The sequence below is a fragment of the Cricetulus griseus genome, chromosome 2, assembly GCF_003668045.3.
Source record: "Cricetulus griseus strain 17A/GY chromosome 2, alternate assembly CriGri-PICRH-1.0, whole genome shotgun sequence".
Taxonomy (NCBI): domain Eukaryota; kingdom Metazoa; phylum Chordata; class Mammalia; order Rodentia; family Cricetidae; genus Cricetulus; species Cricetulus griseus.
The window spans coordinates 338,939,685-338,958,393 of NC_048595.1; the positions used below are offsets into that span (position 1 = coordinate 338,939,685).

Consider the following 18,709-nt stretch of genomic DNA (forward strand, 5'->3'; position numbering starts at 1 on the left):
CTGCAGGTGTTGTGGCCACGGATCCTGACTTTCGTGGTACCCGAAGAATACACGGGAACACTGGGCTACCTGTTTAACATCATCAGAATTCTGGTTATGGCAGAAGAGAAGAAGAAGCGTGATATCCAGGAGTCAACAGCACTTGTCATCTCTACGGGAGCTGGTTCGTATGTCCATAAATAAAGCAAAATGTTTCCATTCTGAGAGACTCATTTCAGAATGGCGACCAACCAACTTTGAGCTCACACCCAACCCCAATATGAATTTTCCTGGCCTCCTGTGGTGGTGATGAAAATTGCTTTCTCTTTCCAGTGAAACTCCCTTCACCGCAGCAGCTACTGGCCCGACTTCTGGTGAGTTACGAAGAGCCAATATGGGATGAATTTAAGCTGATAATATAGACAGTTCCAGTTAAAATAAAATCCTGAGAAAAATGCCTAAACACTCTTAAAAAAAAAAAAACACTAAAATAGAAAGATGAATGTTCTGCTATGCCTGTGGCATTCATGACAACTTATTAATGATAGGATTATCTTCTCTAAAACTCTTAAAGTTTAATTATTTAAAATAAGCAAAGAATGCAGGTTCAGATCCAAGATGAGACCCCCCAAAAAAAATTAAAATTAAAACAAACATGTACTGGATGTCATCCGTAAGTGCCATTAATCAAATCTCATACCTGTAGTGTATATTTCTCTTTTCCCTATCTGGCCACCTTTGTGTCAGTTAGGCAGACAATATCCTACATGTCCTTATTCAATTAATAAGGAAGTCCAAGTATTAATTATTTTCATTAATTTTTCTATTCTTTGTTTCCATATTTTTTAACCTTTATCCTCAGGGCAAAAAAAAAAAATATGAAAGAATTGTCTATTAGCTTTGCCCTTGAATAAGTATGAAGAGGCTTGGGTTATTTCTTAAAAGTGCATTCCAATTTACGAATGAAAGGAAAGCAGAGTAATAAGGCAAAGGTAGGAAGGCACCAGCTAAATACATTCTCACTTGATGCTCATTTCCTCCTTGCCCTTAGGTAATAGCTGTGCTGGCCAGTTTAGGGCAATTGTGTGGGGCCAGTGCAATAGGACTTCTGAAGATAGTGCCTGAGATAATCCACCCTAAACTGGTAGACCTGTGGAAAACACGCCTGCCTGAGCTCCTGAAGCCTCTTGAAGGTATGAGGGAGTTCGGTGGGGTCTTTATGCTAGGAGGCAAGACCACAAAGAAATGATGCGCCACTTATCTGCAAATCCATAAGGCAAAACTTCCCAATTTAGGCAATTAAGGCAATGAGCTTGCTAGGTAAGGCAGTCTGCTCTGTTTTGTTTGTTTGTTTGTTTTACTTGACTCCTTCCTCTCTACTTCTCAAATGGTCATGGTGTGGGGGCTTTACAGGAACTTTTTTTTTTTTGCTCTGATCTTCCCCCTTATGTAGAAACATTTTCCTTTGCTATTATCTAAAAAGTCAATACTTGCTAATGTACCCTTCTAATTCTAATACATGAGAGGTAGAAATCTTGTTCAAGGTCATTCTCAGCTATATAGGGAAGTTTGAGGCCAGCCTGGGCTATATAATAAAATAACAATAGGGCCTGGGTGATGTCTTTCTGGGTAAAGACACTTGCCACCACACCTGACAGCCTGAGTTGGATCTCCAGAACCTTCATAGTAGAATAGAAACGATTCACAGAATTTGTCCTCTGACCTCCATGTGTGTACAGTAGCATGTGCGCATGTAAACACACACACACACACACACACACACACACACACACACACACACACTAAAGCTTTCTAAAACAAAAACAAACTGAAAAAGCATTATTCATATTAACATGCTAAAATATGCATTATGAAATGTGGTCATTTCAGTCATTAATTTCAAAATTAGCAAAATAACTAGATTTTATCATAGATTAGAGACAATCTATTTGACAAGAAATATGTTCACCCTGAACAAAGAGAAGCCTTTAAGTTGGAACTTGGTGTTGAGTCAGGGAGAATTGATCTTGGTTTATTTGATCCATTTTCATTTCTAGGAAATAATTCCAGCATTGTGCTGTGGGAAACCATGTTGCTACAGGTAAGGGTGGGTCTTAACACTGACTACTTACATCAGCAGCAGATAAGGGAGGAAACTCAAGAATTATTGATGATGGAGGGTCTACTTGACTAGTCATCCCTCTTACTAACTAAATTAACAGCAGAAGAATGCATTCCAAAGAGGAGGGAGCATCTTGGATTGGGCAAACGACTAGCATGTGAAAATTATCTCTTAAATCTTCTTTAAGTCACAATGGAAACAATAATATCTGTTCTTCTATTTGACTGAGTTAAAGAGAATTTTGACAATTTTACTTACTATTTTTCTCTCTTAAATCTTGATTCTGCAAGGAATTTACCTCCCCTTCATTCTTTTGTCATCCATAAAACAGAGTTTAATGCAAATCCCACTTCTGTGCTCCAAAATGAAACTCTTTCTTCTCTATCTACTTCTTGATATCCTCACCCAGCCCTGGTTTCCAAAACCCAAACAGATCCATGCTGTATCTTGGCTCCAGAAAACAATCTCCTTTGTAGTCAATAAACTCCTTGGGCTTTTAACACTAAACAGTGCTTTGCAGATGTCAAGATGCAGACAGGAATGGACAGGAGATTTTCATCTCAGGAATCCACAGGCAGTGGAAGAGCTCAGACAGGAAGTTTGGGGTATGCAGGTTTCCCATCATGATCTGTCCACATAGGAGTTTCCTGTGGCTTCTTTTTTTGTTTGGTTGGTTGTTTTGTTCCTTAATTTATTTTTATTTAAATTAGAAACAAGCCTGCTTCACATGTCAATCCCAGCTCCCTCTCCCTCCCCTCCTCCCCTAATCCCCACCAACCCCCACCCCATCCCCCTCCACTACCCAGGGAGGGTGAGGCCCTCCGTGGGGGATCCCCAAAGTCTGTGGTATCATCGGGGCAGGGCCTAGGCCCTCGCCCATGAGTCCAGGCTGAGACAGCATCCCTTCAGGTGGAATGGGCTCCTGAAGTCCATTCATACACCAGAGATAAATACTGGTCCTACTACCAGAGGTCCTATAGATTGCTGAGCTTCTTAAGAATGGCAGTTTTCCATGGAAGACCTCACCCTTCCTGGGGAGCAGAAGGGGTATGGGATAGGGTGTTGGGGGCGTAGGGGAGGGAGAAAGAACTGGGATTGACGTGTTAAACAAGACTGTTTCTAATTTAAATTAAAAATTGGAAGAGAAAAAAAATATGACAGTTTTCAGACTAGCCAAACAACTCAGCAGGTAAGGACGTTTGCACCTAAGACTGACAACCTGAGCTCCATTTCCATTCCTCTCCAGTAAAAGAAGAGAGTCAACTCCCACAAATTGTCCTGAGGCTCCACACATGCACCACTAAGTAAATAAATGTTTTTAAAATTACAAAAGTGTCAGTTTTCCATGGTCTCCCCACAGTACCGCCTTTGCCTTTTTTAATGCTTATTCCAAAGTCAGCATATCTAGGAGTGGTACCCCAGAACTGCCATGTTTTAAAGACTTGTGTCACTTTTGTTATAAATGCACTGATTGCCTAAAAGTGATGGCCCTGCTGAGTGGGTCCTCAGTTCCCAGTTCCCTTCTTCTCTTATGCTCCTTCCTGTCTCAAAATCCTCACTCTGTATTCACCAGCCACTCTTTTAAAAATAGCTGTTTGCCATGGGAGATTTCTTTCTTCTAACAGGAAGCCTCCAGAACAGTCTGCTTCCTTCTTCCAGTCTTGAGTGTGCAACTAATCTTTTTTCAAACCCGTGTAACATATGCTCTTCCCTCAAACTTTCGAGACTGTTTCATTTCTTTTCTTTAAGAGGCCCACTAGCTGAGCTCTGGTTTTAAAAATTCATACAATCTTTTCATGGCCTTTGACATTAAGTGTTCTTTTCTAAGCTTAAAGAGAAGGAAATATAAGAGAAATAATGTTTGAGAAATTCTAACAGATCTTTGTCCTCCAATAAGATAAAAATTATTTTTAACATATTGTTCTGTGAAGCAATATAAGTATTCAAGAGTCTTCCCTTTGGTTCTGTGTGGGAACATCTGGTAATTTCAGAAAGACCCACTTAGAAGAGGGAAAGTTAGCAGAAATTCACCTGTGCATCTGTTTGGTTCTTGAAGATATTCCATCCCCTATTTGAAAGCTTCGCTCTCATATTTTGTAGGCAATAAGCCACACAAACACTGACTAATGGAGTTTTTCCAAATCTTCAGAACTTGAAAAATGTTACTGCAATTTATGTTTGCAATTGTATTCTATTTTAATCTTTGTGTGAGTTTTGTTTAAGAAAGGAAAGGAAGGGACTTACATAAAGTAATTTCAACATACATATATTTTAGCCTTAATAGGAATTCAGAACATATCAGAAAGTAGTTTTAAAATAAATGAAAGCTAAGTTTCCAAAACAACAAGCTACTTAATGAGAAAGAATTATCCCAGTTATATATGTATATTTATACTTTAGAAAGTCAAAAAAGTACCAGAAAAACCTGATAAATAGTCAAACTCACATCTAACTTCCACTTCCTGCAACAGTTGCTCAAGGAATCTTTATGGAAAATTAGTGATGAAGCCTGGACCAGTCAACTGAGTCGGGACTTCATCCGGCAAATGGACAGTTACTCCAACAGCTCCATAGAGAAGGTTGGTTTTTCAACAAATGGGCTTTGGCATCCCTTTTATAAACCAAAATGACTGCTCATGTTTCATCTTGTCTTCAGTGCATTCGATGGTAGAAAAGAATAGAGAAAGGAGTTGCCTTAGGTCCCTTGCTGAGTGTTAAGTTCCTCTCTTCACCTCGCATGTAGACCACCACTCTTATAAGACCACACCCATCTTTAAGGAATATTGGTGCACAATATGTTTGTGCTGTAATCCAGGGATCTCTTCTAGAGGAGGGAGAATGGACACGGGAAGGCAAATCGCAGAGCTGGTTAAATGTCAGTTTATGCTTTGGTTTCCATTATGCCAGTGTTACAAGCTGGGCAGCCAGAAACAATATTAAAATTCAGCAAGGCTAGAGGCAAGAGGTTGCTCAGAGTCTAGTTCTTGAGTTCCATTGTGTCATGTCCCTAACCCTCCACCCTGCAGAGTTCCATTCTAAGTGGGATTTGAATCCAGGTCTGCTGTGTACTCCTAATGTAGCCTGAGGAAAACTTTAGATCTCTGAACCTTCAGAACATTTATTGTTTGATATATTTCAAGGGTTTCAATAGGTGCAGAAGCAGATCCCTAAGCAATGCAAGTAGTACATGTGTGCTGGGTATAAAAGCAGTTTTGATCGTAGTCATTATTAGGCTAAAATCATTCATAAATTTTAATATTCAAGAGAAACATTTCTTCAGTTTATAATTTCTAGTACCAAGTGATTACTATTCATTATTAACTTCAATTCTTCTGTATACTTCTCAAAATCCTCCCTGACTGACTCTGACTTGGCTCATAGTACCAGTTCTTCAGAATGGTCCACAAAGCCTGTAGGTGCATATTAAGACTCTGTGAGCAGTGCCTCGGCCTCATCACACAAACAGTGCCTGTGCACCTGAAGTCACACCAGTCGTCCACCAGTTTCCAAACCTACAAGATTGTTCCAAGATAATAGCCTTCTAAAGAGGCAGACTAATTTTGAGTTTTTTGAAGGGTTTTGTTTGTTTGTTTGTTTTAAACAGAGGTTTACTCTGTAGCTTAGGCTAACCTGGAACATCATGGAAATCCTCCTCAGGTTCCTGAGTGCCCAGATAACAAGACCTGAGCTACCATACCTGGAGAGGCAGAGAAATTTAAGTAGTCAAATATCTCTTAGTCTTTACACTGAAAATAAACAAATGTGTACCCATTAGTTTTTGCTGTATAACGAGCTACATCTAATAGTTTGAAGTAACAGCCATTCGTTTACTCCACAGTCTTGTACCTTGGCAATGGTTTTGGAACTGGGATATGTTGGGTTCAGCTTTCAGTGTTCTCAAGCAGGCTTTCATATACTAGAGTTTCATTCGTACCTTATGGTCTTAGGACAGATTGCTTCTATTATAGTATAGTATAGTCTCTTTTTGCTAACTGGCTAGCTAACTTGACCTCATAACTTAAACACACAAGGTCTTCTCTGGCCATGGGCATAAAAGAGAGTTAAAAATTCCAGCCTGGGGCCTGGAGAGATTGCTCAGTGGTTAAGAGAACTGGCTGTTTTTCCAAAGGACCCAGGTTCAATTCTCAGCACCCACATGGCAGTTCACAGATGACTGTAATTCCAGTTCCAGGGGATCTGGCATTGTCCCACAGACATACATGTAAGAAAAAATACCAATGCATACAAAATAGGTAAATTTTTGCAAAATTCCAGCCTGGAAGAGTGGGAGGTGTCCAGAAGCCCCATCCCTAGGTGGGGAGCAACTGCCAGGCATTTGCAGAGGGAAGGAGAGGAGGCACTTTTTGTTGGTTAGGGTTGGAGAAAGCCATTGCTAGATTGTCCATGCCTCAGTAGATAACCCCCATACACAAGTTCACATGGGCAGCAGTAGGTTAAGCATTAGGTTAAGTAGGTTAAGCAGTAGATTGAGAAGAAGATAGGAGATGTGATTGAAAGGGCCAAGGGAAGCTGGAAAGAGGGGACAGGGAATGGAATTGACTAAGATATGTTGTGTACATGTACAAATTTTCAAAGAGAAGTTATGATAGAGAATGAAAGTCATGATAGCATTTGGAACACTTTCTGAAAGCATTCAAGAACACCAGTGGAGATAAAGCCTGAAGGAAACACTCTCCAAAAGAGAATATGTGTGAATATGCACCTATTGGGCAATTATAAGTTAAGAACAGGTGGGTTTTTTTTTTCCTTTCGACTACTTCAACTCCTCCTCCTTTTCATCAATCTTTTTTTCCCCAAAACTTTTAGAATCCTATGGCTCCTCTTTTGTTTTCCAGAAATTTCTTTGGAAAGCCTTGGGAACTACCTTAGCATCCTGCCAAGACACAGACTTTGTGAGCTCACAGATCAGGGAGTTCTTGGTTTCTCCCAGCCAGCTGGGGGACCAGAGACAGGTGAGACCCTTGTCAGTCCCCTCTGACTATTCCTATCCACAGAACTTGGGACAATCCTGGCTGTCTTTTTTATTTTGATTTGTATTTTATGTATATTGGTGTTTTGTCTGCATGCATTTCTGTGTGAGGGTGTTGGATCCCCTGGAACAGGAGTTCAGACAGTTGTGCGCTTCCATGTAATTGCTGGGAATTGAACCAGGGTCCTCTGGAAGAGAAGCCAGTGCTCTTAACCACTTAGCCATCTCTCCAGCTCCCTTCCCCCTCACCCCACTGTCTTTTAACCAGAATTATTCATTTGTACATTTAGAAAAGTCCAAAAGAATTTCTTTCCAGGAAAAAAATGTTTCCCTGTTTAATGCCAATATCTCAGTATTTTTTTGCCAAGTTTGTAAAAATACTGAAAGATGAATTTTAAACACTCTTTCTTAACACCTGCATGATGTGCCTTAGTAGTGGTTTCTGGGAACATGATGATGACCATGAAGATGATCCAATTTTCAAGGTGAGAGTGACATTAATGGTCATCTGCAAAGAATGTGAGCATGAACCTAAGAGAGACAGTGAAGTGTCTTTATTTACTCCCTGCTTAGCCTAGTTGGCAGACCATGTGCTACTGTGGAGAAAAGGAAAAGTTTATATTTCAAATAACAGGAAGGGTTTCCTCATTAATAGAAACTTCTAGTAGAAAAGGATTCTTGTAGCATATCTTGTTACGTCTCTCCCCAGAAATTCTAAGAGATTTAAGTTTCTTTCTCTCACAGTAAGTAGGAGAAGCCACTAAACCTGATTGGGTATATGAGGTTGCTTCTGTACCACCATTCTCCCCTTATCAGGGTTTGTTACCCCATTATCAATGGATGACACTTCTTAAACTGCCTCTCTATCAATAATGTCTTTGTTCATTCAGATATACACCAGGAAGCAAAGTAACTTTGTGTCCCATGTAAGCATTCATTAAGACTCTCACCCAAGCTCTTAGAGTTTCACAAAGTATGACAGAGTATGACATTTCTCAGAGCATCTCAGGTACCTTGTTTAATTTCACTGAAGTTAGGGAGAGCCCCCCACATGTTCAAGTCATTTAGGAATGCCATGCAGGTGAGTTAAGGGCTAACTCACCACACGGTACGGTAAGTGAGACCATGCTTTTCTGTCTGTGCATCTCACAAGCATGGTTATCAATCAAGGAACACCAGACTGTCAACCTTGGTGATAGTAAGTAACTCAGGTCCTCCAAGGTAAAACTAGGAAGGATAGAATGTATCACAAAGTTCATGGCTGCACAAGAACTCTACATGAACAGGTGGGAGGGAAATGAGGCTGAAACTGTAACTTGAAGGAAATGGAGGAAGAAAACTGAACAAAAGCCTTGAGACAGCTCTATGGATTTGAGGGCCCCACCAAGGTTAAACTCCCCTGGCTTTCTCAAGTGTTCTCAGGCAACTGAAGCACTGGGTAAGCTAAGAGTCCATTTGGCCAGGGACTGGGTTTTGGCAGGCTGAAATGGCAGATGAATTAGAAGAGAAAAAACACAGTGTGTTATGAGGGAAGCATACAAATAGTCTAAAAAATTCAAATACATTTTTATCTTGGGGTTTTGATGGAGGCCGCAGGGATGCTGGGTCACAAGCTATTTGGTATGAGTATGCCAAGTGCCTTCCACTATCTGGGTAGGGTTGTGTGTCAAAACTAAAAACAGTGCCCCAGTAGGTTTGTGTGTCCAAATGAAATTTGACAGCATTCATAAAACAAACTGCAAATCAACGAACCATAACAAGATTCTTGTATGAATCATAAGGAAGATTTTACGGTGACATCTGCATTGGGAAAGCAAGGTGGGAACAAGAATTGTGCAGGGGCTATATCATTATTAGAATATAAAACAACCAGATCTTGACAACCAGCCCTCAAGAATCAAATCACCTCACATATGAGGCCATTTCAACAGTGTAGTGATTCTTCAAAATTACCAATAAAAAATGCCAGTTGTAATGTAGTTTAATCATTTCAAAATGCCTAAAAATAGTGTTTTAGATGATACACACACATAGACACACACACACACACACACACACACACACACACACACACACACACACACCTGTAGGTATTTAGGACAACAAATGATATTCAGCATCATTTGAATATCCCACAGTGCAGACAGGTATCAGAGCATTACATGGTACCATTTAAATAAATGTATTTTTTATTTGTTAATTGGGAATAAGTTAAACTCATAAGCAGACCAATGCTAAAAACATACATAAAGATGTCAGGATAATCTACAAGAGTTGTTATCTCCTATTATGTGCGACTCTAGGATCAAATATAGGTTGTCTATCTCATGGACCCCCACAGGTTATTTTTAATTGTCTAATATCCCTAACATTTAATTTTAGGGAAAGATTCTTTGATGTTTAGAATTATTTATCTCACTCTTATTCAGTTTCTTCCCCTTACCTCTTCTCCCCCTCTTCTCTTCCTTGGCTTGCTTGCAAGGCTGTCCTGGAGCTTGATTTCATACTTCTGCCTTAGTCTCTGGAGTTCTGAGATTTTGGATATGTGTCTGACTTTATAATTATCATAATATGTAATACTTTTAAAAACTGCTTTCTGGAAGCTGGGGGGATATTTTGTAATTTCTCCATTTAAGGTTTATACTAACCTAAAACCCCAAAAACTGGCTGATTGTGAATTTGAGATAAAACTCCGTACTGGATACAATAAAATTTATCTACATTGAAGTAAAAAAAAAGCTAAACTTAAAAAATAACTTAAACCACAAACATTAGTCATGCATCCAAACTCTTGGGGATCAACTGTAGAACTCAGGGTGCTCTGACCTCAGCTCTCTTCACTGGCTTCAGGCATTTGCACTTACTCTGTGTTTGGAACTCTCCCTTGTAGGAAACCCAGCAACTCATGCTTTCCCCACAGTCAGAGCCCTGCCTATGCTTAATTTTCCTGTGTTTGCTCATGAATCTCTAACTACTCTGCTTACACTTTAGGTTTCCTCAGTCTTCATCAGCCACTGCCTTCTCTTTCTTGTTCTCTGTAGCACTTGTCACAGCCTGCCATACTATATTGCTCAGTCCCCTGTTGCCTGCCAGCCTACCTGGCTGTGTACTCCTCAGGGCTAGGGATTTCAGGGTGCTCTGTTCAACCCTTTATCTCCCAACGACGAGAAAAGTGCCCGTCACACAGTGGTAGGTACTCAGCAAGTATTTACTGAATGCATGATTACATTCAAAATCTGTTCCTTCTGGTTTTAGGGAACAACATCTATTTTAGGATACTGCTCTGAGAAACACTTGGATACTGTTCTGAAAGTTCTTAAAACATTCCAAGAGAAGGAGAAGTTTTTTATCAATCGATGTAAGGTAAAGGAATGATTTTTCTCTGAAGCTCATAGTTAGCTCAGAAGCAAGCAATATGTATTTCTTCAATGAAAGTCTCTATTCCATACTGTTCTCACCACTCTCCTCAATTCTGAGCTTTGGCCTTGCAGGATGGCCAGCTACTTAGTAAGACTACACCATTTTGGTTGACACTAGTGCTAACCGGGAAAGCCTAAGTGTGCCTGCATTTGTCCCCACAACAGCTTCAGTGATGTGTACCCTACTTCACTGAAGGAGGGATTGGCTGGATACTAATTAACAGAAGCCTCCTGGCCCCACCACAGTTCTGGTTGTGTGCATTCATACAAGCAAGAATGTATCAGTTTCAGAATCACTGGAATCCTCCCAATCTAGTTATTTAAACCTTGTGGTGGTCCACAGGATGAAGACAAAACATGAGAGAAAGCACATTCCTTCGCGTGATTTGTGTCTCCCTCTCTTGTCTTTAAGGGTATTTTTTCTGGGAAAAAAAGCCTGAGCAAGATAGACCTCATCCTGATCTATGGAGCCTTGGCCCTCCATGCCCCCAAGCAGGAGCTTCTAGCCAGGCTCGATGAAGATATCATGTCTCAAATCCTGCTTCTCTACAACCAATGTTCTCAGGTAACACCTGTCACAGGACTGCCTCCATTTCCAGGCTGGGGATGCCAAAGTAAAATCAATAATAAGAGCTGGCATTTTAGAGAGATGAGCACATATGAACAGAGACACTGCTTTTTGGAATAAGGCCAAACGTTGTTTCTTTCCTGAGGCTCTGGGCAGTCTGTGACTTTCCAGATGCCTTCCCAAGCCCCTTGTATCCATGGTGATCTCAGCCTTCTTTGAATATAAATAATTACCCCACACCACTGAAGGGCAGCTGGCTTATGACTTCCCTGTTGTAATAATCTTAGAAGTATAATTTGGAGTCAGCCAGTTAACCTCTCATGTCACCTGTGACTTTAAATAGTAAGCCCCATATATTTATTTTTAAGTTGAATAAAATGTGTCATTTATCGAGCTTTTTAATTCACCTCATTTTGTGCCACGTCTCCCGCTCTGTGTTCATCCCAGGAACCCTGACCTTCTTGATTCTTTTCCACGCCAAAAATGTGAGGCCAACCTCAGAGCCACCAAAATGAGTTACAATTCCTCTGTTCCCTTCTTCCCCCAAAGCATTTTCTTCGTTTCTCTCACAAACTACTTCATACATATTATCAATTCAAAGCCACTTTGCCAGCCATGGTTGAGGTGACTCCCCCAAGAATCACAGAGGGGTTGAATTCAAAGTTCAGCTTTGTAGAGTAGATTTCCAGGGATGTTGATTAAGTAGGTCACAAAAAGGAATCTGCAGACCTGTAGGTTTACGAGCTTTACAAGTGATTCTTTGCCAGAAGTAGGTGTGGGGAAGTCTCTCTGATTATTTCCACTTTTGCTTCTTCCTTGCCTGGCAGATCCTGTTGCTGTCCAGATCTGACAAAATTTTGCATTGCTGTGAACACAGAAATAACTTAAGGGAGTAAAGTTTTAATCTGGCTCTTAGTTTCAGAGAGTTCTCTCAATGGTTGCTTGGTTCCCATGTGCATGGGTAGACTATGATGGTTGCAGGAGTATATGCTGAAGTTTCTCTCCAAGGCACCCAAGAAGGAGGAGGAAGAAAGATCCACACACAAGATATGCCCTATCCTCTGAGCTCAAAGTTTCCAGAACCTCCCAAAATAGTATCACTATCTGAAACAGAGTACAGAACTTGAGCCTTCAGGAACAGCATACATTCAGACCACAGCAGTGTCTTCGGCTCATATTTGTGTGTGTGGGGGGGGGGTGTGGGTGTGTGCGCGCGCATGTGTGATAAGAATAGGTTTGTAGGGAGTTCATAAAATTATAGATATAAGCATATTCCAGTAGATGTGTGTAGAACAGTGAGCCCCATACCTTGGTCACCAGAGAACTGCCTGATGAGCCCATTAAAGACAGAGTTGACAAGTAAGTCTGTTTTTAGGAATGAATGACAAAATCTGGATGTTTTACCATGTTCCTCGTATCTCCAGACTTCCAGGGAAATACGCCCATGTTAGGAAGAACAGATAAAATGGAGCTCAGTAACCTAAGGTCTTTCTTCCTTGGGCTCACTGAAAGTGAGGTGTTACTGGACAGAGAATAGAAGAAAATGGCCAGGGTATGACAAAGAAGATAATCTTGGTCAAACCAAGATAGATCATTACCTCAGCTCTGGTTCTGTAAAAGGTTCTGAGGAAATTGTTGACACTGCCATCACTTAAGAGGAGCAATCCCGTTCCTGTGAGACAGTCTATGAAGTACAGCCTCACCATCATTGATAATTGCCCTTGTTTCCACGACAATCTGTCTGACAAACCTCACTGTAACTTGAGGATGACTTCAGTCTCTTATTATAAAAATGTTGACCAATCAGTCATGTCATTTCTAATGTCCAATGTAACTACAGAAGATAATGAATCAGGAATGGAAAAAAGACCTAAAAATAGAGCCAGAAAGGGACAACCCAAAATTGGTTTTGCCAAGGACAAGGCTCTCATTTCAACAAGATATGATCCTGTTGCCCTCAAATCTAATAAGCAATAGTGAGGATTTTTTAAAAAATGATAAAATGTTTTGTAATACATTAATTTTAGTCATCCACCAAGGAAACAGTACAAAAATAAAAGAGGAGGCAAAGATGATTGAAATGAATGAGTGTATTTTCATAGTAAGAAATTCTGCTAAAATATATGAGATTCGAAAGTGATATGAATAAAAACATAACACTTGTGGGGAAATGTGATTAGGGCATTATACTGAAAATAACTACTAGAGACACAACAAACCAAGCTACAAATGTAGTCTCTTAAGTAAAACCAAAGTCTATTGTGTTACTGTGAGCCTGTAATCATAGTACTTGAGAGGATGAGGGGAGGAGATGAAGAGTTTGAACGTGTAAAAAAAATCAATAGAATACTAGCAAATAGAATTTAACACTACATTTTTTAAAAAAATCACATAACATGACCAAGTTTATTTCATTCCAGAAAAGTGATGATGGTTCAGCATACACAAATAACTGCAACTCGGCATGTTATTGAACTCACAGACAAAAATCATGTTATTGTCTCAATGAATAAAAACTTTGACAAAGTTCAGTCGTTCTTTATGATAAAATCTTAAAGAAACTAGGAATTGAAATGATACATCTCAACATCATAAAGGTTGTTCATATCTGACAAAGTCATAGCCAGCATTATAAGCGAGAAAAAGCTGAAGCCATTCCCTCTAAAGACAAGAATAAGATAAGGCTGTTCACTCCACTCTCGATATACTACACTCAATATTAACTAGAGCAGTAAGACAAGTGAGAGAAATAAAATAGATGCAAATAGGAAAAGAAGACAAACTGCTCCTGTTTACTAACAGCATGGTCTGATACTTTAAGACCCTAAAACTCCATCAGAAAACTCTTGTATCTGATAAACTGTATGGACAAAATATTGGCACACCAAATCAGCATATAAAACTCAGTAGCTTTTCTATACACCAATAACACACTTGTCAAGAAAACAATCAAGAAAAAACATCCCATTTACTATCACTTCAGAAGAAAAAATATTTAAAAATAAACAATCAAGGATGTAAATGACTTCTGCAATGAAAACTTTAAGACACAGAAGAAACTAAAAAAGACATAGAAAAGGGAAAGACATGACATGCTCATGAAACAGCAGAATTCATCTTGTAAAAATGGTTATATTATAGGAAGTGCACAGATTTAATAGAATTCACACTAAAAATTCAATATAATTTTTCATAGAAATAGAAAATTCATCTGTACTGGTTTGAATAAAAATGGCCCCCATAGGCTCATAGGGAGTGGCACTATTAAGAAGCATGTCTTTTTTGGAGTAGATATTGACTTGTTAAAGGAGGTATGTCACTGGGGGTGGGCTTTAAGGCTTCAAATGCTCAAGCCAGTCCCAGTACCACTCTCTCTTTCTTCCTGCTGCCTGCTGATCCAGATGTAGAACTCTCTGCTACTCTCCACCAACACATCTCCCTATGTACTGCCATGCTTCCCACCATGATGACAATGGACTAAACCTCTGAACTGTAAGCCATCCTCAATTAAATGTTTTTCTTTATAAGAGTGACCATGGGCCAGGCATTGGTGGTGCAGGCCTTTAATCCCAGCACTGGGGAGGCAGAGGCAGGCAGATCTCTGTGAGTTCGAGGCCAGCCTAGTCTCCAGAGTGAGTGTCAGGATAGGCCCCAAAGCTACACAGAGAAACCCTATCTCAAAAAAAAAAAAAGTGACCATAGTCATGGTGTCTATTCACAGCAATAGAACCTTGACTAAGATAACCATTCTAAAATTAATATGCAACCAGAAGAGACCCAAATACCCAGAAGTCTCCTAAGCATCATAATGTGTGGTCTCAAATTATACTGCAAAGCCATAACACAAACAGTGTACTATTGGCTCAAAACAGACACATAGGCCAAGAAACAAGAATGGAAAACCAGAAAAGATTCTCTCATAACAACGGCCACGTAGTCTTTGAAAAATGTGTCACACACATAATTTGTGGAGGGAAAAATCTCTTTGACAAGCCATGAACATAAAAAATGGATATTCACATGTAAAAGAATTGGAATAAGTTTACGTCTCTTAACTCTGCACAACACACAAAAATTCAAAATCTATTAAGTCCTTAATATAAGACTATAAGGTGTAAAACTTTGAGGAGTAATTCAACGAGCACTTAAGGTATAGAAAGAAGTGAGGGCTTTATTTTTAAAGGTGGGGATATCAAAATATAGGAAATAACCACAAGAACTGATGGTGAGACTGTTGTGAAATTGTAAAACTGTAGGACAAGAAAAGAGGTAATCATTTGTGTGGGGAAACAGCCCACAGAACAGTTCAAACTGTTGAACAGTTATACATCTGATAGGGAGTTACTCTATAGAGCATCTAAAAGTCAAATGCTAATGGTTCAAGTCACCCAGTCAATAAGTTGGCTAGTGAATTTAGTAGGCAGTTCTCGAAGGAAGAAATAGAAAACAGCCAATAAATATTTTTCTTTTGGGGGGGTGTGGGGTTTGAGGCTGTATTTCTCTGTGTAACAGCCCTTGTTGTCCTGGAACTAGCTCTGTAGACCAAGCTGGCTTCGAACTCACAGAGAACCTCCTGCCTCTGCCTCCTGAGTGCTGGGATTAAAGGCATATGCTGCCACATCCTGCTCAATAAATATTTTTCAGCATCCTAGTCACAGGGGAAAATACAAGTCAAAACTGCTATATGGTTCTATCTCATCCCAAGAGAAATGGCTCTTGTCAAAAAAAAAAAAAAGCAAATGATGGTGAGGATGTGGAGAAAGAGAAAAACTTAGGTGGTCATGTGTACTGATGTAGCCACTCTGGAAAATAATACAGAAGTTACTCACAAAACTAAAATTAGAACTAATATATGACCAAGCTCATTATTATGTCCCTGGGTATATACTAAAAGAACTCCAGGCATACAAATCACATTTCACCTTGAAATACCTGAATTCAGTAAGAAATGCAAGTCATGAATTGGTGGAAGTGGGGAGGAAGAGTTGTCTGAAGTCCAGTAGACAGCTATAGCACAAATTTAGACAGAGTAGCTAACAGCAATTGTAAGAAGCTCGCTGGGAGCTATGTGCTTGCTTGTACACTACATGTTCTAATAATGCTCAGATCAACTGAACACCTCTCCCGAGTAAAGCTGTAAATAAGGAAACAGAAAATTGACACATGCTAAAAATATCCTTAATGCATCAATCCCCCCAGAACAGACTCAAATCCCAGCACAAGCCTGACTGTTGTAGTGCTGACTGGTTCTTCAGCTCCACAGCCAGCCACATAAACACACCTACCATCCCACCACATTGTGGCGCTCCATTTTATAGCTTTGCCCATGATTTACTCCAGAAGCCATTTTTACCTTTCTCCCTGCTAAAGTTGGCTGGAGACTTTTTTTTTTTTTTCCTGAAAATGCTGTCTTTGCCCTTCTTGCTGTTGCTGTTCCTAATGTATCTGCCAGTGAGACAAAACTCCTCTTGCGGCTGTGCTTCTGCATAAGGGGTGTGTCTTTGGGAGTTGGAAGTGTCTTTGATCATTGCTCACTCTGTATCTGCTTTTGTCTTTAATTTTTCAGGTTCTGGGCGTGTCTGTGGTAAATAAGGTAAGAGACGATAGACAGACAGACAACAGGAAATACATGCATACATTGAATGTACTTTTCCCTGGGAAGTATGATAAGAATAGATGGCCTCTTGATCAGATTCTACTGAAAAGGATCTAAACATGCAACTAACCGAATTTAAAGCCATGCTCCATAAGCCTAATCCAAGGATAAAGAGCTATATTAAGGTTCCAGGTGGTTTAAAAGTATAAAACATTGCGGTGCATTTCAAATTGCAGGTTGTGAATCCCCCCTTAAGGGAGACCATGATATCAAGTTACTAAGTCACAAACAGAAAAATGCTTAATAAAACAAAGTAAAAGTGAAAAATTAAACAAAACAATGCACATGACAGTATTATTAATTTTTATTTCAGCTGTGTCTTAAATTGTTTGTGCAAGGAAGCCCTAATTGTTTTACTTATTTCTGCATTTATGGATAGAAAAAAAAAGTTTGAAAAGCACAGCTCTAGAAAAACTCCAATGTATGTGGGAAGAGATTGACCTTCATGTCCTAACTTACCTGGCACTCAAACCCTAGGTGGGGAGTGGAGATGGCAAAGAGAACAAATGTGCCACCTTTGGTGATGATTGTAGACCCAGGCCTGGTGCCCAACACCTGAGCATTTACTGGGGCTCATTTTGCTTTAGGACATGGATCTGCAAATGAGTTTCACAAGAAGCATCACTGAGGTTGGCATTGCCATTCAAGACGCTGAGGACTTCAAGTTCCAGTTTACCTATAAGGAGATGCTGATTGGTTTTATGCTGGTATGTGCACAGGGAAGAGGAGAGGGCGCCCTGAGTAGTCCATGTAAAAGTGGATGACATTCAGCGTCACCATGAAACACATCTCTTGAATCCTTCTGACCCAAGGCACCCAAAGACCAAATGTCTGGCCTCCTTTTTTGTGTTCCAGGACTCGATAAAGGAAGAACCCCTAAATTCCTTGGCCAGCCCTGTTAGGTGGAAAGCCTTAATTGCCATCAGATACCTAAGGTAGAAGAAATCTTTGTTATTCTTAGTGCATATGTGTTTTATATGTATTTTGTGTGTGTGCACATGCATGGCTTGGTGCATGTGACCAAGGTGGACATGGAGTGGCTTCCTCAATTGCTCACCACCCTATTTATCCCTAGAACCTGGAGTTCACAGTTTCTACTAGACTGGCTAGCCAGTGGGACCCCTTTCTCTGCCCAGCCAAACACTAATCTATCTCTCTGTATCCACAACAGACTGAGGTTACAGGTGCACAACACCACTGCAGTTGTTTTTTTTTTTTTTTTTTTTTGGTTTTTTGGTTTTTTGGTTTTTTGAGACAGGGTTTCTCTGTGTAGCTTTGGAGCCTATCCCGGCACTCGATCTGGAGACAAGGCTGGCCTCGAACTCACAGAGATCCGCCTGCCTCTGCCTCTGCCTCCCGAATGCGGGGATTAAAGCCATGCGTCACCAATGCCCAGCACCGCTGCAGCTTTTATATGTAGGTTCTTGAGTCCATCCTTCGGGTTCTAGGGATGCAAACTCAGAATCTCATGCTTGTGAGCCACCCACTCCACCCGAAATCTTTCTTAATCTTATTTTCTCCCTTTCAGCCTCCTCCTGGCTATCAACTGACTTATCTGTCAGTGAAGACTCCAGTATATCCTCCCCAAAATAACCACATTTATTTAGTGGGGCTCACAAATAACAGCTTTCTCTCCTTGAGAGTTACCGAATTGGCTAAGACATTGGTCATTTGATAACTGTCAGGGTCAAACAGCTACTCAGAGGAGTCATATTTATTAATAGATAAGAGACTCAAATTTCTACACAAAACGAAGTTTCTCATCCAAGATCTTAGCCTACAGACAAATTTTAATCCTCAAATTAAAAACTTATGAAATATCTCATCACATTCCAGCTTTAGTTAGCTAGCCATGATAAACCCAACAAAGAAAATAAATTTGTGCATGTTTTTAAGAGTTATAGTCTCCAGTGCAGTTAAAGAATTATACTATTTACTGTTAAAATTTGAAAAGTAAAGTTAAAATAACAAAACT

At 40.0% G+C, this 18,709-nt stretch overlaps 1 protein-coding gene across 1 annotated transcript in view; it reads left to right on the forward strand.

Moving 5' to 3' along the window:
* The window catches only part of Mroh2b (maestro heat like repeat family member 2B), a 64,792-nt gene that overhangs the window by 23,374 nt on the left and 22,709 nt on the right, over positions 1 to 18,709 (forward strand). Inside the window, exons 14-24 of the mRNA XM_027401374.2 lie at positions 7 to 163; positions 313 to 353; positions 1,031 to 1,172; positions 2,037 to 2,080; positions 4,573 to 4,680; positions 6,958 to 7,074; positions 10,347 to 10,454; positions 10,923 to 11,075; positions 16,645 to 16,671; positions 17,322 to 17,441; positions 17,590 to 17,669. Coding sequence (XP_027257175.1) covers positions 7 to 163; positions 313 to 353; positions 1,031 to 1,172; positions 2,037 to 2,080; positions 4,573 to 4,680; positions 6,958 to 7,074; positions 10,347 to 10,454; positions 10,923 to 11,075; positions 16,645 to 16,671; positions 17,322 to 17,441; positions 17,590 to 17,669 — 1,097 coding nt within the window. The remainder of the gene's footprint in view (positions 1 to 6; positions 164 to 312; positions 354 to 1,030; positions 1,173 to 2,036; positions 2,081 to 4,572; positions 4,681 to 6,957; positions 7,075 to 10,346; positions 10,455 to 10,922; positions 11,076 to 16,644; positions 16,672 to 17,321; positions 17,442 to 17,589; positions 17,670 to 18,709) is intronic.